The 20,609-nt window shown below is 46.7% G+C and overlaps 1 protein-coding gene across 2 annotated transcripts; it reads right to left on the bottom strand.

The window, feature by feature from the left end:
- Nucleotides 1-8,024: 8,024 nt before the first annotated feature.
- Nucleotides 8,025-20,561, bottom strand: SMKR1 (small lysine rich protein 1). 2 transcript variants are annotated; one of them, XM_027775872.1, is made up of 2 exons: nt 20,473-20,561; nt 8,025-8,541 (listed from the first exon to the last, which is right to left on the bottom strand). In XM_027775872.1, the coding sequence occupies exons 1-2, from the start codon at nt 20,476-20,478 to the stop codon at nt 8,344-8,346; spliced, it is 204 nt and encodes a 67-aa protein (XP_027631673.1). In that variant the 5' UTR covers nt 20,479-20,561; the 3' UTR covers nt 8,025-8,343. The 2 variants fall into 2 exon arrangements, 1 of the variants encoding a protein (XP_027631673.1); XR_003551116.1 differs by lacking the exon at nt 20,473-20,561 and adding an exon at nt 14,328-14,387 and having other exon boundaries at nt 8,406-8,541.
- Between the last annotated feature and the right edge of the window lie 48 nt (nt 20,562-20,609).

Genomic DNA, 20,609 nt, shown 5'->3' with positions numbered 1-20,609 from the left:
ATCACCAGAAAGGGGGGTGGCCATGCTGCAATCCCTTTTCCTCCATTCTCCTCCTGGTGTTCTGGGCACGTGTGCACATATGCCTGGTGTGATTTTCTACCAGGTCTGGGGCTTGAACAGCAGCCAGTCATGTGGGAATCCAGCGCTTTAACCACCACGTCACCTGCTGGCCCCTCTTTTCCGGTGTGTAATTTGGTGGCACTAAGTACATTTGCCATGTTGTACTCCCATCATCGCTATCCATTCAGAACTCTTCATCATCACGAACAAACTCCGTACTCATAAATGCCCACTGCCCACTGCCCTCTGCTCAGGCCCTAGGGACCACCAGCCCACATTCTCTCTCTATGAGTTTACCTGTTCCAAACTACTAAGTGAATCATGTAACATTTGTCCTTTTGTGTCCAGCTTCTTCCAGGGGCAAAATGTTTTCAAGGTTCATCTGTGTGGCAGCGTGTGGTAGAATCTCCTTCATTTTGAAGGCTGAATACTCCTCTATTGTATACGAAGTCCATGGCTGTTCATCCATTCATCTGCTGAAGGACATCCTAGCCCAGTTTGTTTCTACCTTTCGGCCATTATTACCGATGTGGCAATGAACACTTTGTACAAGTGGCCCTTTGGCTTCCTGTTTGCAATTCTCCTAGGTACCTAGAGCTGGAATTGTTGGCTCATACGGTCATCTACATATAATTTTTGATGAACGTTTTTTCAAGGCACCACCAATGTTTTCCATGGTGGCTTCATCAAACCTTGATCTCTTGTAAGAATGGATCTATTCTGAAAGCCTGGTTGGCATGGAAGGATGGTCAGATTTCAGGAGACAAGAGCCTCACTGGGTGATGAAGTCACATGGCCAACTGTGGACACCCCCATTTTATCTACAGGGGCAATGACATGTCAGTGGCACCCAGAAGAGGGTGACCAAAAGGGGTCACATCAAGTACAGAGTGGCGTTTGGTTTGCAGAATGTTTTTCTCCACCAAGAACTGTCTCCAGAATTGGCAGGCCTTTCTGCAGCCGTAGAGACCCAACATGGGAGTTGCCTATAAATTGAGGGTCTTCAACCTCTGCACCATGGACTAGTGTTGGTTGTTGGCCTGTTGCTCCCCAGACACACAGCAGCAGGGAGGTGCTGGGTAGTGAGGCTTCGTCTGTGTTTGCAGTGGCTCTCCACCACGTGCATTGCTGCCCGAGCTCCACCTCCCGTCAGATCAGCAGTACTGGATCTCGTGGGAGTGCGACCACTATTGTGTAATGGTTTCATTGTAGGTTGCAATGTGGTGGTGGGAGAAATGGGATGCACAGTGGATGTGATGCACTTGGGTCATCCAGAGCCATCCTCCCATCCCCATCCACAGAAGGACTGTCTTCCACGAGGCCGGTCCCTGGTGATTGGGAGACCAGCTCTGGCTGAGAGCTGCTCAAAGGGCCAGAGCCCCCAGTGGCAGCAGCACCCGCATTCCTGGGCACACTGGAGGAATGGTGGCAGCATGTAAGGGCATCCCTGTTGGGGGGTCATCTCTAAGGCTCCATGATTGGGGAGGTCAGGTCATGAAGGTGTCACAGAGTAGCTCACTCTTTTTTTTTTTTTCTTTTTTTGGAGAGGTTTTCACTATAGGGCATGTGCGCTCGCCAGAAAGACAGAGGGAGACAGAGAGACAGAAGGTGAGAAATCATCCCCCAGGGGGGATGGCCACACTGCAATCCCTTCTCCTCCATTCTTTCGGGATCTTGGGCATGCACGCCCACGCGCGCAGCGTGAGTTTAAGCCGCTGGGTCCAGGACTCGAACCGCGGTTGGCTACATGGGAGTCCAACGACACAGCCATTACGCTAATTCCTGTCCCAGAATAGCTCACTCTTCATGGGCTTCTTTTGTTGTTATTCTGCCTTGAACAAATGAGGTTGTACTCATAAGCTTTTCTGCAACTGAAAAAAAAACTTACGCTTTCTCCTTACCCAGGAAACCAGGAAGCACACTGTCTCAACACAAATAGTAGTGTAAGTGCTGATTATAAATGGCATTTTGATGAGTGTAAACATTGATCAAAAGAAACCATTTTAGAGTGAAGTTGTAGCCTGGTGGTTAAGTGCATGGCCAACTACGCAGTTCGAATCCTGGACAAGACAACTTGAAAAGCACACCAGGCACGTGTGTGTGCATGCCTTAAATCCTGATGGCATGGAGAAATGGAGGAGAAAGGATTGCAGCATGACCATCCCCCATGGGGGGTTGGGTTCTGGGTGGAGTCTACTGGAGGTGCTGGTTTATATTGCCACAGCGATGACTAGGAACTATGCACCATTCTCTCCATGCCTGGTGTCGGGTCTGGGGCTCAAACCGCGCAGTCAGCCATTTGGGATCTGGCTGACTTAATCACCAGACCATGGAGCTGGCCTATGATGTAAATTTCTTGATGTAAATGTCTTATGTGTGAGTATACGTGTATGTATTGGGTCGCTGGAAAAATTGTGATGCATTATTGCACAGAAAAACATAAAAACCAAAGTCATGACTTTTCTGACAACCCAATATGTGTATTATATAGGTTTACAAAGAATGTGGGTGTGTAAATGTGACAAATGCTAATTTGTGAACCTAGGTCACTGGTTTTCAACTGGGGCAATTTCGCCATTTGGGAATGTCGGGAGACATTTTTGGTTGTCACAGCTGAGGGGATGCTACTGGCATCTGGTGAGTAGAGGATGCTGGAACACTCCCAGCAAGGATGCTGCCAGACACCCTGTAATCCACAGTGAAGCCACAGCCAGCCCCGGACCTCGAGTGCCAGGGCTGAGAGCCTTGGTCTGGGTATTTGTTGTACCTTTTTTTTAAAAAAATTTTTTCTTGGGACCAGCAGGTGGTGTAGTGGTTAGGGCGCTGAATACTCCCACATGACTGACTGTGGTTCAAGTCCTGGAGCTGGTGGCTTTCTTTCTCTCTCTCTCTCTGATCAAATTAAATGAATGAATAAATTAAAAAAAATTTTTTTTTCTTGTAGAGCATGTGTGCTCAGAGAGAGACAAAGAGGGAAAGTGAGAAATCACCCCCCGGGGAGATGGCCATGTTGCATTCTCATCTCCTCCATTCTCCTCAGGATTTTGGGCATGCATGCACATGCATGTACTCAAAGTGATTTTTAAGTTGCGGGGTCTAGGACTCAAACCACAGTTGGCCATGTGGATCCAGTGCTTTAAACACCATGCCACATGCTGGTCCCTATTGTACCTTCTTTCAACCTTTCTGTAGGTTTGGAGTTTTTTAAACTACCAAGTTGGCACACTACTCTCCACCCACCACCACCCCCCCAAAAAAGAAAAAAGTGAGACAGGAAAAATGTAACAGAAAGGTGAATAAATGAAGGAAAAAAGTATCAGTGAATTCTGTCCAGGATCTTGATTATAAGGGGTGAATTATGCCATAGGGTGCCATCGTAAGTGCTGCTGTCAGCACGGTTCCAACACTCCTGCCCACAGAAGCATCACCCTGGGTGTCTGTCCCTGGTCAGTGATCCCTGTTCACGGGCAGTGACTGTCAACACCGTCAGGCACAGCTCACTGGGCTGGGAGGCGACCATGGACCTGCAGCTCATTCACTGGCTGTCCTGACAGCCCAGGCCTTAAACACACAGGGATTGGCGGGGGCAGCTTCAGTTCTGTCAAGCCCAGAGAATGGGGTGCTTAGGAGAGAAAGCTGACTCTCAGAGCAAGCACAGGAGGCATGAAGTCAGGCTAGGACCACTGGAGACTTAGGAGCTGATGTCACGGGAAGCAGGAACCTAGAGGCAGCAGAACCTCGTGGGTGGGGAGAGAACCCGGAGAGGGAGACAGAGGATAAGGCGCCAGAGTGAGCAGGATCTGTAGCGTCGCACAGGTCCTTCACGTCTACTGTGCTGGAGAGCCCAAACACGGAACATCGTCCTCCCCCAGAGTCTACTGCGAGTGCTGGTTTATATCATCATAGTAATGACTAGTAACTACGCACCACTTTCTCCAAAACTGGAGCTCTGTCGGGACCGGGTTCTCCTGACCTCCTGGCTGTCCCCCCAGTGCCTGGCACACATCAGGCCCTCGATACATTCATTCAACAACTGAACGACTGATCACGCCAGTCTTACTGTGCCACACATCTTTCAGTGGCCCCCAGCCCTCAGCTTCTGGGAGCCCTCAATTCTTGCATTAAAAAGTGGGGAAACGGGACCAGCACATGGTAAAATGGCTATGTTGTTGGACTACCATGTAGTCGACTGCAGTTTGAGTTCTGGACCTGGTGGCTCAAACTCATGCTGGGTGCATGTGCGTGTGTGCCCAAGATCCTGAGAGGAGAATGGAGGAGAAGGGATTGTGGCTTGGCCATCCCCCGGGGGGTGGGGGGGTGATTTCTCGCTTTCTGTCTCTTGGTCTCTGTCTTTCTGGCAAGCGCACATACCCTATAGCGACAACCTCTCTCTAAAAAAAAAAAAAAAAAAAGAAGTGGAGAAAAGGGTGGCTGGGCAGGTGGTGTGTTGGTTGAGGCCACATGAACAACCATGGTTTGAGTCCTGGACATGGTTGCTTGCTTTCTCACTTTCCCTCTCTGTCCTCTCTGATCAAATTCTAAGTAAATAAATACAGGAAAAGGGTCTCCCTTTTCCAGACTGTGGGGAAGCAGTAAGGAACAGCTTGAAGGCACCAGAGAAAGACTTACCCTAGAACACTCCCGGGGCTGGATGGTGGCACAGTCATGGAACAGTTGGGCCCATGTGTGAGGCGCCTGGGCTTGTGTCTTCAGACCTCCTTGGGTACACTGGTGTGCACATGCCATTGATCCAGGCTAGCAGAGACTGGGGTTGGATGGCTGTGTGGAGGCCTTGTTTAGGGTGTCTGAGTCACTCTCTCTGCCTCTTTTGCTTATGTAAGAAAAAAAATTAAACTTAAAAAAGAGGGACCAGCAGATGGTGTAGTGGTTATATCATTGAACTTCCATGTAGTCCACAGTTCGAGTCCTGGACCTGGTGGCTTGAGACTCATGCCAAGTGCATGTGTGTGCATGCCCAATATCCCAAGAGGAGAAAGAACTGATTGTGGTGTGGCCATCTCCTCTGGGGGGTGATTTCTCACTTTCTGTCTCTGTCCCTTTGGTGAGTGCACATGCCCTAGGTTGCATGGCAGTTAAGGCAGCTGTATTCCACTTGACTGGCTGCATGGTCCAGTCCTAGTCCCAGATCTGGTAGCTTTAGTAACACGATGGGCACATGTGCATGTGTGCCCCAAATCTCAGGAAGAGAATGGAGAAGGAATTATGGCATGGCCATCCCCCTTGGAGATTTCTCACTTTCTCTGTCTATCTCTCTCTCGCCTCCTCCTGGCAAGTACACAAGCCCTACAGCAAAAACTTAATGAAAGACATCAACAACAACAACAACAAAACAGAAAGGAAAAAAATAATTTATTTGCTTTAAAGTGTAACTAACTATGGGACCAGTAGGTGGAGTAATGATTAAGGTGTTGGGCTCCCACAGGGCCAACCATAGTTTAAGTCCCAGACACGGCAGCTCGTTTTCTCACTTTCCCTCTTTCTCTGGTCACATGAAAAGGTAATAATAACAAATAAAATAATTTAAGAAAAAATTTTAACAAAAAAAGTGTAACTAACTAAACGAGATAAATGAAAAGAATGTTAGAGGTTGTGGAGATAACTACGTCCCTAGGGAACCAGCAGTTAGCGTAATGGCTATGTCGCTGGACTCCCATGTAGTCAACCGCGGTTCGTGTCCCGGACCCGGTAGCTTAAAACTCACGCCGGGCGCGTGTGCGTGCGTGCCCAAGATCCCGTAGAGGAGAATGGAGGAGAAGGGATTGCGGCGTGACCATCCCCCCTGGGGGGTGATTTCTCGCTTTCTGTCTCTATGTCTCTCTCTGTCTGTCTGGCGAGTGCACGCGCCCTATAGTGAAAACCTCTCCAAAAAAGAAAGAAAGTGAGAAATCACCCCCCAGGGGGGATGGCCACGCCGCAATCCCTTCTCCTCCATTCTCCTCTTGGGATCTTGGGCACGCACGCACACGTGCCTGCTGTGAGTTTAAGTCACTGGGTCCAGGACTTGAACTGCAGTTGACTACATGGGAGTCCAGTGACATAGCCATTGTGCTAACTGCTGGTCCCTTAAGTTAATTTGTAAATGGAAAATAAAAATATCAAAGTCCTGGCTCTTGTAGTTCCATTACCTTCTTTAAAAACTTTTTTACTTATTTATTTGTAGTGATTTTTAAGCCACTGGGTCTGGGACTCAAACCACAGTAGGTCATATGGAAATTCAGCACCCTAACCACCACCACCACGCCATCTGCAGGCTCATTACCTTCTGTTTCTCTTTCCTTTCTTGGCGAGGCCTCACTCCCCTGGGTGGGGGTGGGGGAGGCAGAGGGCATTGCCGGTAGTGCCTGGAGACAGATGCGGGTGTATGTCCACTTAGAGGTGGCTGAGTGGTAAACGTCATCCTGGTCAGTACCACAGGGCTGGAGTAGTGAAGGTGCAGGATCCAGACTGTCACTGTGAGGAAAATCTCCCTTGGGAAGACCAGGCGGTGGTGGCACAGTGGCAGCACACAGGGCCCACCTAGAAAAGGCTCTGGGTCTGGATCCCAGGACCTCTCTAAGCAGCACACATGGCAGGCGCCTGTGTGTCTATGATCCAGGTCAGAGAACCATGGACCGAGGGACAGGGAGCTCACAACAGAGATCACTTAGACCCATCCCAGCAGTCTTTAACAGGGTAGGAAGGTGCTCCGTTTCTAAACCTGTAGACGGAGAACAGAAAGGGCCTCCCTTCAGTTCCTCTGAGTGAGGGCCCTCACTGGACCTGAATAGGTGGCACAGGTGGCAGAGGTAGAGGTCTGTCATTTCCAACAAGCCCATGTGGGACATGAGCACCCTTCTCTAGTAAAAAGAGTCATGTCGCTCCTTTTTTTCCCTTTGAGATGAATGAAATCCTTCATGCTGGGTTGCACAACTTCATGAATCTTTGAGATCTGCACATCTGGCCTGTGCCCTTATGTAATTCAGGCAGACTAGAACACCCTGGAGAGGGACCACCTGGAGAGAGCCAGCTCTGAGCTCAGACTGAAAGGAGGCAAGACTGTCAGTGTCAGTGAGGGTGGGGGGACAGGGCAAAGGACCAGGAAGACATGGCAGAGAGCAGGAACAGGGTGCTAAGTGAGCTGGAGATGACTACGTTTACACTTAAACAAGCCTCTTTCCAAGTTTCACACTGGGGCTTTTGGGGCTTTTGGGCCTTTGAGGCTGAAGAGAAACAACTGCAATTCTCTTAAGTGTCTCTTCCCAGGGTTAGAGAGGCCCTGGAATATCAGCTGAAAGCCCACAGCAAGTTTCTATACCAATCCTAGAGCCCAGGGTCAGCTAAGTAAAAAGAAAGTTGGGAAGAAATGTAAGTGAAGGAGCCAGGGCAGGGTTTAGCAATAATACAACTGCATCCACCTGGGAAGGGCCTGGGTTCATGTCCCAGGACCTCCCAATGCACACCAAACATGCACACACATGCCCTGATCCGGGCTGGCTGAGATGAGGGCTAGACTGTGGGGTGAAGATTCTATCAGGAGGTGCTACCTCTGTCTTTCTCTCATGGAATAAAATAAACTTGAAAAATAAAAGAAAAATTAAAGTATGGAGGAAAAAAAGAGGGAGAAGAGTCAGGTGAAATACGAAGAGGAGAAGGACGAGTGCTGACTTCTCCCTTCCTCCTGTGCCCCAACCCCTGGCCACTGCCCCAGCTACTGACAATCACCTGCCTAGCACGGACAGATCAGCCGGACAAACTTAGTGTCCAACAGTGTCTGGGGCTAATTCAAACCAGAGTCAAGTGGCTGAGAAGGAAATTTTAGGAACAAAATATTTATTACTTTCTATGAAAAAAAAAAATAGTGGCCAAAAAAGGGGTCTTCCTCAGGAAGTCCTGTCTTTTTGCAGTGTCTTTTCCAAATAACAAACCCCCTTTGGCAAAAGAAAACAACTCATGCAAACTAGAACTGCCTTTTCAGAGCAAGGTTTAATTCTGACCCAGAATTATGATCCTAATAATTTATTAAAGTACTATCGATTCCACCACACTGTGTAGGAACTACTTGGACTCTCCCCCCTTAACTTCTGAAAAACCAAAGGCTAACCATACCTGGCCTAGCTGAAGAAGTAACACACATTTCTCTATCATTAACTGCCACAGCAAAGCATGCTGAGCTTGCTTTTCGAGTTGTCTTCAGTAAGGTCTATTTTGCCATAGTTCTGTTGTCCTGACTCTCTCCCCCAGGGTCTGTTCTCTGGAACAGAGATGGGCCATGCAACACTCTCCTTAAGTCTTGTTCCGGCCCTTTTTCCCTTTGGGAGCGCCGGGCCACCGGAAGCCCCGTAGGTGCAGGCAGTCGGCCACGTTGTGGGAGATGTAGTAGAGGTTCAGCATGGCCGCCGGGCTGAGGATGTCCACCTCTGGCTTCTTCTGCTTCTTCCCGCGGGCCTTGCCCCGGCCTTTTCCTTTTTTCCCTTTACCTGGCTTTCAAAGACAAGTATAAACATGGGGGAGAAAAGTTAGTCATAACCTTGACATAATTTTCCACATTTTCCTGTTGAACTTAAGGGGCAAGACATTCCTTAAAAACAAAAAAACAAACAAACAAAAAAAAAACCAGCAACAACAAAAACGTTCCCATTGATTGGAAGAAATCACACGCAATCTATGTTGGCAAATGTTTATTAAGCAACATACATTAAAAAAGGCCCAACCTGGTGCAGTCTTAATGTTCTTAAGAGAACACAGATCCCATGTGGTAACCACAGTTTGAATTCCTGGCTGGTCAGCCCCGCACATGCCAGGCACATGCCTGAGTGTCCAAGATCTGATGGACTAGAAAACCGGAGGAAGGGAATCTTGGCATGACAAGACCCTGTGGTGGGTGCTCCCCTCTCTCTCTCTCCCATGTGCACATGTATGCTTTATCAAGAATAAAAATAAAAGGGGCCAGCAGGTGGCATGATAGTTAAGGCACTGGATCCCTTAAGACAGCACAAGTCCCAGACCTGGCAGCTTGAAAATCATGCTAGGCACATGTGTGTGCATGCCCCAAATCCCTGGAGGGTGGAGGAGAAGTGATAGTTGCATGGCCATCCCCCCTGAGGGGTGATTTCTCACTTTTCCTCTCTCTGGCAAAAACCTAAAAATATAATAAAGAAAAAAGCATGGGCCAGCACCATGGCCTAGTAGGAAAGGGAGCCAGATCCCACACGGTGACCATGAAGTTCAAATTCTGACCCTGGAGGCTTGAAAAACATGCTGGACATTGGAGTCAGCAGGTGGTGTAGTGGTAAAGGTGCTGGACTCCCACATGGCCGACCACAGTTAGAGTCCTAGACCCGGCAGCTTAAAACCACAGGGTACATGTGCATGCGTGCCCAAGATCCCAAGAGAAGGATGAAGAAGGGACTGTGGTGTGGTCATCTGCCAAGGGGTGATTTCTCACTTTCTGTCTCTGTCTTTCCAGCAAGCACATACGCCCTATAGCAAAAGTCTCTCATAAAGAAAAAAAGAAAGAAAACATGCAGGACACATTTATATGCCCAAAATTCCAAATGGAAGGACAGGTGGAGAAGGGATTGTGGCATGATCATGCCCCGCTGAGGGAAATTTTCTCCCTCTCTCTGTCTCTCTCTCTGGCAAGCATATGGCCCTTTGGTAATAGAAAAAGAAAAAAATGTTTATGAAAAATCTAAGCCTGGATTTCAAAAAAATTTTTTTTAAAAAAAGGGAGACCTGGGAGCAGCAGTTAGCGTAATGGCTATGTCGCTGAACTCCCATGTAGTCGACCACGGTTTGAGTCCCGGACCCAGTGGCTTAAACTCACGCCAGGTGCGTGTGTGTGCGTGCCCAAGATCCTGAGAGGAGAACAGAGGAGAAGGGATTGCGGTGTGGCCATCCCCCCTGGGGAGGGGTTCTCCCTTTCTCTCTCTCTGTCTCTCTCTTTCTGGCGAGTGCACGCACCCTATAGCAAAACCCTCCCCCCCCCTGAAAAAAAAGGGAGACCTGACCTAAGCCACTGTGTGGCCTTCGTTTGCATCTGATTTGCACCCAAAAAATTTTTTTTAAAGCAATCAGGAGAAATTTGGGAATATCAAAGAATTATTAATTAGGAATTATTATTATGAATTAATTACTAATTAGGTCTGATAAGGGACCGAGTCACAGAATATGTTTCAGAGATATACAGGAGATCTGCAGAGATAAAATGAAAGGCCTTGGATATGCTTTCATATATTGCAGATCTCCCCCCACAATAAAGGATTGATGAAGCAAGGGTGGCAAAATCCTGAAAATTTTTGATTCTGAGAAATAACTATGGGGATTCATTCTTATGTATGCTTGAGGTTGTTTTTTTTTTTTAATAAAAGAATTATTTATTCAACTTTATTTATTTTATTTATTCATTCATTTATTTTAATTTGACCAGAGAGAGATGGAGGCATGGGGGAGAGTGTAAGAAAGCAAGCCACCAGGTCTGGGACTCGAACCATGGTCAGCCATGTGGGAGTGTCCAGCGTCCTAACCACCAGGCAATAATTTATTGATTTCTTGCTTTATTTTTCATAACAAAAATTAAAAACAAATTCAGATTGGTTCCTTAACTCAGTAGTCAAGGAAGCTGGATCCCACAAAGCCAGCTACAGTTCAAATCCCAGCTCCAGCTATTGAAAACACCTGTGTCCAAAATCCTGACAGGATGGAGAAATGGAGGAAACGGAATTGGAGTGTGACCACACCCCTCTGGGGGAGTCTCTCTCTCTCTCTCTGACAATTAAACCAAACCAGTTAGAGGACCAGACAGTGGTGCAGTAATAAGGAAACTGTGCCTATATGGGAAGGTCCTGGGTCACGCTCTGGGGCCTTCCTGTACACACATGTTATGTGGGACTGTGTCTGTGACCTGGGCTGGCTAAGAGTGGGTGATAGCATGAAGACCCTTTTAGGGGTGCCTGTCTCTCTACCTCTCTGTCCCTCTCATGCGAGAAATAAATACTTAAAAATAAATTCAATGGGGCCAGCAGGTGATATAATGGTTAAGGCACTGGACTCCCACATGGCTGCCTGTAGAGTCTCAGAACTGGTGGCTTGAAAATCATGCCAGGTACATGTGTATGCATGCCCAAAATTTCAGGAGAATAGAGAAGGGAATGTGGTGTGGCCATCCCCTCAAGGGGATGACTTTCCCTCTCACTGTCTCTGTCTCTCTCCTCTCTGGCAAGTACATGTCCTATGGCAAAAGTCTTCAAAAAATTAGATAATCAAGATGCAAATATAGGGGCTGGCAGGTGGTGTGGTTGTTAAAGGCACTGGATTCCCACATGGACGACTGTGATTTGAGTCCCAGACCTGGCAGCTTGCTTTCTTCTCTTTTTCATCCTCTCTGGTTAAATTAAAAAAAAATAAGTAATTCTTTTTTTTAAAAAAGATGCAAATATACACCTTGGCTCTTATTATGCACCACTTTATCAGGCAGTCAAGAGGTGGAAATACAAGAAACTTAGCAGTGTCTGAAATAAAGCAAGCACTCAATAAATTATCGCCATCACTTTTTTTTTTTTGAGAGGTTTTTGCTATAGGGTGCGTGTGCTCGCCAGGGACAGAGCGAGACAGAAAGCGAGAAATCACCCCTTGGGGAATGGCCACACCACAATCCCTTCTCCTCCATTCTCCTCTTGGGATCTTACATATGCATTTACACATGCCAGGCGTGAGGTTTAGGCCATCCAGTCTGGGACTTGAACAATGGCCGACTATGTGGGAGTCCAGTGATAGAACCATTACACCATGTGCTGGTCCCTATTATTGCCATCATTTTTTTTTTTTTTTTTTAAGATTCTCAGGGGTCACTTTTTTTTTTTTTGGGAGAGGTTTTTTTTTTTTTTTTTTTGCTATAGGGCATGTGCGTTCCCCAGAGAGGAACAGAAAGCAAGAAATCACCCCCCAGGGGGGATGGCCACGCCGCAATCCCTTCTCTTCCATTCTCTTCTCGGGATCTTGGGCACGCACGCCCACGCGCCCGGCGTGAGTTTTAAGCCACCGGGTCGGGGACGCAAACTGCAGTCGATTACGTGGGAGTCTGGCAACATAGCCATTATGCTAACTGCTGGTCCCTCGTTTAGCAACTTCTATCTGTAGGGTCGCCTCATTGGATAAGAATACTATAAATTGCATGTAGTAGAGCAAAAAAGAAATCGAGAAGCCCAAATTGCTTTGTTCATCCACCTATCCAACCAAAGTGGAAATTTCTTGTACTTCGTTCCATTATGAAGTTGTACAACTGCTGCTACCACACCTGGCAAATCAACAATGCCAAGAAACCACTGTCAAGACTTTGTTGATGACCAAGATTGGAATCCTATAAAAATACTGTTGATGAGAAGTTACTAAAGGATAAATTATTTCTCTCAAGAGTATAAAGAAGAGAGATGATACAATAGCAGCTATTTGAATTGGCAAGCACCATTTTGTTTGTGCTGAAGTTCTGAGGGGCAATCAAGCTCATCAACACGGGCTATTTGGTGCAAATTCAAAACCAGAGGTCTTTTCAGCATGTGCTCTCTCTTGTGTCATTAGTCAAATAATCTTCTTCTAGACTTCTCCTAGGCTTCATTTTCCAAAGTTCTTGGTTTGTGATGTCTTTCCTGCTCTCCACTGATCCTATAAAGTGGTATGGCTTCAGCTGCCTGCTCCTCGTTGTGCCTTCTTGCCGTCAGTTTTTATCGCCACACATCTTCAGAGCTGTATTTCAAAGGAGGTAAGTATTTTCCTGTTTATAAAAATGAAAAAAGCAGATGGCCAGCCCATGGCCTGATGGTTAAGACAGTTGCTGGATCCCACAGCACTGACTGCACAGTTTAAGACCCAGACCCAGCAGCTTGAAAAACTTGTCAGGTCCATGTGCATGTGTGTCCAAAATCGTGAAAAGAGGGAGAGATAGAGAAGGGACTGCAGTGTGATCATTCTTCATGGGGTTGAGGGATGCTTTCTCATTCTTCCTCCTCTCGCTCGCTCTCTCTGGTGAGTACATATTCCCTCTGGCTTTTTTTTTTTTTTTTTTTGAAGGAAAAGTAGAGGCCAGTCAATGACACAGAAGTAAAAAATTGCATTCTGTGAGGGTGACTCACATAGGAAGGTTCCAGGTTTACATTTGGAGACCTAGCTGGGTACACTAAGCATAGGGCCTGTGATCCAGGGCTGGCTGAAGTTGGGTAGATCTTGACATAAACCTTCACTGGGGATGCAGGCTCTCTTTTTCTTACTTATGAAAAAAATTAAAAACTTAAAAAACGGATGCATGGTGGTTAAGGTGGCTGGATCCCATGTGGCTGACTGCGTAGTTCAAATCCTGGACTGAGTGGCTTGAAAAACAAACTGGGCACGTGTGTGTGGGTGCCCAAAATCCCAAGAGGAGAATGAAAGAGAAAGTATTAGGCTGTGGCCATCCTCTCTGAGGGGTGCTTTCTCATTCCTTCTCTCCCTCCCTGTCTCTCTCTACCAGGCATACATGCTCTATAGCAAATTTAAAAACAAAACAAAACAGGAGCCAGCAGATGGCATAATGGTTAGGTTGCTGGACTCCCACATGGCCAACTATAATTCGAGTTCTGGATTCAGTGGCTTGAAAATCACGTCAGGTGCATGAGTGTGCATGCTCAAGATCCCAGGAGGAGAAGGGATTGCAGTGTGGCCATCCACCCAGGGAGTGATTTCTTATTTTCCCTCTCACTGTTTCTCTCTAACAAGGTCACACGCCATAAGGCAAAAACCTCTAAACAAACAAACAAACAAAAACCAGAACAAAAAGAGAAAAGCAGGGGCTGGTTACTCAGCAAGTGTAAACCCATATCCACATATCCATGTGCCTTTTTTTTTTTTTTAAAGAATTACTGTATTTAATTGTATTTATTTATTTTAATCTGACCAGAGAGGGACAGAGTGAGAGAGAGAAAGAGAGAAAGTGAGAAAGCAAGCTACCAAGTCCAGGACTCGAACCATGGTTGGCCATGTGGGAGACCAGCTCCCTTAACCACCACGTCACCTACCAGCCCCTCCATGTGCTCTTTCTATGGCACTGCTAAGAGGTCAGTGTTTTCTGGGAAAATGGAGGATACCATCCTCATCTGAAAACTTTCCAAATTTTTGCTAAAACTACACACTTCTGAGTGTACCGTCTGTCTTCTGACCCACACATACGAAACAGAATAAATGGAAGAGTATTATCAAAAAGTGTTCCGTCTAGGTGAGGGAGAGGATGTAAAAATTACCTAAGACTGGGGCCGGCAGGTGGTGTGGTGGTTGGGATGCTGGACTTCCACATGGCCGACCACACATCGAGTGCTGAACCTGAGGGCTTACTTTCTCACATATTTCTTTTTCTGGTCAAAAATTGAAGAATAATGGGGACCAGCAGTTAGCGTAATGGCTATGTTGTTGAACTCCCATGTAGTCGATCACGGTTCGAGTCATATATCCGGTGGCTTAAACTCATGCTGCGGGCGTGTGTGTGCGTGCCCAAGATCCCAAGAGGAGAATAGAGAAGAAGGGATTGCGGCATGGCCATCCCCCCTGAGGGGTGATTTCTCGCTTTCTGTTTCTCTGTTTCTCTCTGTCTTTCTGGTGAGCGCATGCGTCCTATAGCAAAAAACTCTAAAAAAAATTTGAAGAATAATGATAATAAATAAAATTAAAATAAATAAGTTACCAAGGACTTCCACAAAAGCTAAAAATTTGTATAAAACAGATATCCTGTTCATAGCATTTCACTTCAAAATGTCCCAAGCAAAATAGAGAAATACGGTCAATGTGTTAAAAACACTAAAATACTTTTAGATGCAAAAGAGGTACGAGATCCCGAGACCCTGAAATGAAGACAAGAATTATCTCGCAACACAGTGGCCTGCTTCTCTGAGAAAATTCAAATAAAAAGGAACAATATGAAGCCCTACGCAACTACATTCTCCTGATAAAACATGCCTGAGGGGTGTCCGAGGGACACTTGGCCATGAGCTCTCAGCTTAAATGATTTTATACTTTTGTGTGTCAAGCACACTTGACCTACCTGGAATAAATGCAATGCGTGTGCGTATGTCTAAAATGGGTTGGAAACTAAAACATGCATAGTTTGAGATTCTTTTTGAAGTTCTTATCTTTTGGTAAAAATTAGCAAACTGATTCTAAAAATTATGTGGAAAGGACATATGATTAGGTTTGACCTTTTTTTTTATTGTGATGAAAGAGAGAGGCATTTTTGACAGGGTCTTGCCAGGCCTCGAACCTGCTGCCCCAGTCAAGTTAGTTAGGATTCCAGGCACATGCCACCACACCCAGCCTGTTTAGACTGGTTCAGGAACTGAACCTGGGTCTCCTGTGTAATGCCAGCTTCACACAACAGCATCCTATGCCCTGTGCCACCACAGCTGGGCTTAGGTTTGACATTTTTATTCAAAGTTCTCATCTTTTTGTAGAAGATTCTAAAATTCATATGGAAATGCAAAGGACTTTGAAAAAGAACGGGGCGAGTCAATAATGTAGCAGTGAAGGTGGCTGGATCCCACTACATAGGCCACTACATGGCTGACTAGGCAGTTTGACTCCCAGACCCAGTGGCTTATAATACATGTTGCATGGGGGTGCATGCATGCCCCAAATTCCAAAAGGAGCAATGGAGAAGGGACTGTGGCATGGCCATCCCCCTTGGGGGATCCTTTTTCACTTTTTCTCTTTCTGTATCTCTCTCCAGTGAGCACATGCACCCCCTAACAAAACTACAAAAAAAGAAATTGGAAAAAGAAAAAGAAGAACAAAGTTGGAGGACTAATACTACCTTATTTCAAGAATGATTATAAAGCTATAGTATCCAGATGGTACAGTGGTAGCATTGAGGTAGACAAGTAGATCAATTAAACAGAACAGAGCCCAGAAATAGACCTATGCATAGATGGACAACTGATATTCAGCAAAGGTGTTGGGGCAACTCAGAGCAAGGAGAAGCTTTTCCACATATGAAACTAGAATAATGAACATTCATTTGCAAAAACAGTAACCTCAACCCATTCCTTGCTGCACATACACCATTTATTCACAACGGATCATAGACCTCAACATAGAACAAAAAACTATAGAACTTCTAAAAGAAAATATAAAAGACTTTTGTGACCTAGGGTCAGGCAAATATTTGACATAACATCACAAACACAATCCATGAAAAACCAGTTGGCAGGACCAGCAATTGGCATGATGGCTATGTCACTGGACTCCTATGTAGTCAACCTCGGTTCAAGTCTCGGACAGGGTGGCTTAAACTCATGCCAGGCACGTGTGCGTGCGTGCCCAAGATCTGGAGAAGAAAATGGAGGAGAAGGGATTGCGCATGGCCATCCCCCCTCAGAGGTGATTTCTCACTTTCTGTCTCTCTGTCTCTGTCTTTCCAGTGAGCATATGTGCTCTATAGCAACAACCTTCCTACCTCCTCACCACCCCAAAAAAACAGTTGGCAAACTCACTGTCGAAATTAAAACTTCTGTCCTTCAAAAGATATTAAGAGAATGAAAATCCAAGCCACAGTCTGGCAGAAAAAAGGTATAGATTGTCTGATAATAGCCTATATCTAAAATAAAGAACACAAGAAACCATCATATCCCTACCAGAACAGCTCGAGTGAAAAAGACCGATCAGGGTCGGTTGGTTGCACAAGGGCTAAGGTGGCTAGACCCCACATGGCCAACTGTGCAATTCAAGTCCCAGACCCAACAGCTTGAAAAACATGCTGGGTGCACATGCATGTCTGGGACTGTGGCATGGCCACCGCCATGGAGGGTGCTTTCTCACTTTCCCTCTTTCTCTCTCTCTCTCTCTCTCTAGCAAGCACATGTACTCTCTGGTGAAATTAAAAAATAAATAAGCAACTAAGTAAGTACAAATAAAAAGACTGATCAGGCCCAGCCTCGGTGGTGCAGGCTGTAGCATACTGAACCGCAGTGCAGGAAACAACACAGCTGGCTGCAGGTATACTGAACTGCAGTGCAGGAAACAACACGGCTGGCTGCAGGTAAAGATCCAGAGTTTACCTGAAATGAGCAGGCTGTAAGACAAGATCCTCACTGGCTAAAGGGCAGAGGGAAGGGGATCATAGAATGATGGACCCTGCTGAAGGTGTCTCTTTCTCTTTCTTTCTCTCACATGCATAGCATGTGCTCTCATTAAAAACAAAAATAAAGGCCAGCAGGTGGTGTGGCGGTTAAGGCGCTGGATTTCCACTTGTAGTTTGAGTCCTGGATCTGGCGTCTTGCTTTCTCATTTTCAATCTCTCTCTCTCTCTCTGGTGAGAGCATGTACCCTGTAGCAAATTAAAAAACAATTAATAATAAATAAAATTAAATAATTACTTTAAAAAGATAAAAATAGGGACCAGAAGATGGTATAATGGTTACATGGCTGGACTTCCATGTAGTCAACTGTGGTTTGTGTCCTGGACCTGGTGACTTAAAACTCATGCCGGGATTGCGTGCACGCACGCATGTGTATGTGGGTAACCAAGATCCCAAGAAGAGAAAGGAGAAGAAGGGATTGCGGCGGGGATGATTTCTCGCTTTCCCCCCCTCTGTCTCTGTCTCTCCGGTGAGTGCACATTCCCTATAGCAAAAAAATTAAATAAAAGGGAGACCAGCAGTTGGAGTAATGGCTATGTCACTGGACTCCCATGTAGTCGACCACAGTTCGAGTCTCAGGCCCAGTGGCTTAAACTCACACCAGGTGCGTGTGCGTATGTGCCCAAGATCCCAAGAGGAGAATGGAGGAGAAGGGACTGCGGCGTGGCCATCTCCCCTGGGGGGTGATTTCTCACTTTCTGTCTCTCCATCTCTCTCTGTCTTTCTGGCAAGCGTACGCACCCTATAACAAAAACCTCTTTAAAAAATTAAATAAAAGGGGCCAGCTGGTGACGTGGTGGTTAAGGTGCTGGACTCCCACATGGCTGAACATAGTTTGAGTCCTGGACCTGGTGGCTTGCTTTCTCACTTTCTCTCTCTGTTCAAATTGAAAAATAAACACATTAATAAATAAAGTTATATAATTTTTAAAATAACACAAAGAAATATAAAACAAAAGGATAAAAACTCTCATACACTCTTGGTGGAAATCTAAAATGACAGAACCATTTTGGAAAACAGTTTTACAACAGTAGTTCCCCAACCTCTCAGCCACAAGTTTGCTTCTACAGTTTCAGTTACTCGTGGTCCAAAATATTAAATGGAAAATTCCAGAAATAAAGAATTTAGAAGTTTTTTCTTTTAAAAGTTTTTGAGGGACCAGCAATTGGCTTAACAGCTGGACTCCCATGTAGTTAACTGTGGTTCGAGTCCCGGACCCAGTGGCTTAAACTCACACTGGGTGCGTGTGCATGCATGCCTGAGATCCCAAGAGGAGAATGGAGGAAAAGGGACTGTGGCGTGGCCATCCCCCGGGAGGGTGGGGGGGATGATTTCTCATTTTCTGTCTGTCTCTGTCTTGGCTAGTGCAGTGCCCTATGGCAAAAAGCTTTAAAAAAAAAAAAAAAAAAGTACATGCCCTTGCCAGAGTGTGACAATGAGAGGGAAAGTGAACAATCATCCCCTGGGTTGTGTGTGGGGGGGTGGTCACACCTCAATCCCTTCTCCTCCTGGGATTTTTGGACAGGCGTGCACGCGCGCGCACGCACACACACACACACACACACACACACACATTGGGGATGAGGTTCAAGCCACCAGGTCAAGGATTCACACCACAGACATTTAGGAGTCCAGTGCCTTAACCACCACCCCCATGGGCTGGTCCCAGAACTTGTAAATTTTAAATCTCATGCTGTCTCACTTTGCCCTTCTTTATCACAAAGGTAGGTACAGTACAAAATACTTTGAGAGAGACAGAGATTACATTCATGCAGTATTTGTTATGACTGTTGCATTTTCTTACTAATTGCTGCTAAGCTCCTACTTACCTACTTTATAAATCAAAAGATGTATGTATACATAGGAGAAAGTACCTTAAGGGTTGGGTACTACCCATAGTTTCTTTTGGAGAGATTTTCACTGTAGGGCGCGTGCGCTCGCCAGACAGACAGAGAGAGACATAGAGACAGAAAGCGAGAAATCACCCCCCAGGGGGGATGGTCACGCCGCAATCCCTTCTCCTCCATTCTCCTCCCGGGATCTTGGGCATGCACGCACACGCGCCCGGCGTGAGTTTTAAGCCACCGGGTCCGGGACACGAACCGCGGTCGACTACGTGGGAATCCAGCGACATAGCCATTACGCTAACTGCTGGTTCCCCCCATAGTTTCTTGAGGAGGAGCTTAGAATTATCCCCACGGATGAGGGGGAGGGCAGAAGGACCAGTAATGAGGTGGGGAGTAAGGCTTTCTAGGCAAAACCAGTAAAGCACCCTAAGAGAGCTGCAATGTGTTATGGGTGTTTATGGAGCAAGAGGTACTTCTGAGCTGGGTCTCAAAGTAGATCAACTGCTGCGCCTGGCAGGTTCAGGAAGCTCCTGGAAAAATATGGGTCCAGTGTGAGACAGTGGGCTTTGTCTACCTGTCCTTCTTTCCTCCTTCCTTCCCTTCCTGTTTTCCCTCACTCCCTTTCTTCCCATTTGTTGTAGGATACAGGCACTCACCAGAGTGTGTGAGAAATCACATCTCTCCCTTTAATTCTGGAAATATAAAGAAATTATAAGAAGGGATTGTGGCATAGCTGGGCCGGGTATGTGTGTGTGTACTTCTCCCTTTCCCTCTTATTGTCTCTCTCTGGCCAGAGCAGGCACCTTAAGGCAAAAAAACCTTATATACATATTTTTAAAAAAGCAAAAAAAAAAGGCAAAAAACTTGGCTACAGTGCAATCCCTTCTCCAGTCTCCTCTCGGATTTTGGGGGCACGCAGGCACATACCCAGCATGACTGTCAAACCACTGGTCCCAGACTTGAACCCTGAAGCCGGCCATGCGGGATTGGCGACTGGGATCCAGCCGGCTTAACCTACATGCCATCTGCTGCCCTTTTTTTTTTTTTTTTTTAGCAGAAAAGCCAACAAGGTAAATGAAGCTCAGTGGTTGACGCCCTAGGCCAAGGGCTCTTAAGTGTAGGTAGTTTAGCAGACAATAGTGCCTCTCTGCCTTGGGGCAGGGGTACACGGTCTCGGCCCTTCTGTTAAGAACACGAGGGTGCAGGACACCGCAGTGACGACGAGTGCGGAGGGCTAGGAACCTTGTGACCGCCGGCAGTCCAGAGGGGCGCAGCTGGGCTCACTTTCTGCTCCTCAAGTGTGCGGGGCCGCCGGGACTCCGGGAGCCACAGCAAGGACCAGACGCTGTGGGCGTGTTCTGGCGCCCTGGGGCCGCCCACTGCGTCACCGACCTCCCTTTCTGTCCCACACGTACAAACATGCTCTGGGTGTAAAAGCTGCTCCACCGAACCAAGGAACGAAAACCAGCTCCAAAAAGAGGGCTCGGTCTGCGGGCGGGCGCAGATCCTCTGGGACCTGGTCCCCGCCTCTTTACTCTGCCAGTCCACCCCC

Source organism: Tupaia chinensis, unplaced genomic scaffold (assembly GCF_000334495.1).
Source record: "Tupaia chinensis unplaced genomic scaffold, TupChi_1.0 Scaffold000610_1, whole genome shotgun sequence".
Lineage (NCBI taxonomy): Eukaryota > Metazoa > Chordata > Mammalia > Scandentia > Tupaiidae > Tupaia > Tupaia belangeri.
This window is presented reverse-complemented; position numbering and strand designations above follow the sequence as displayed.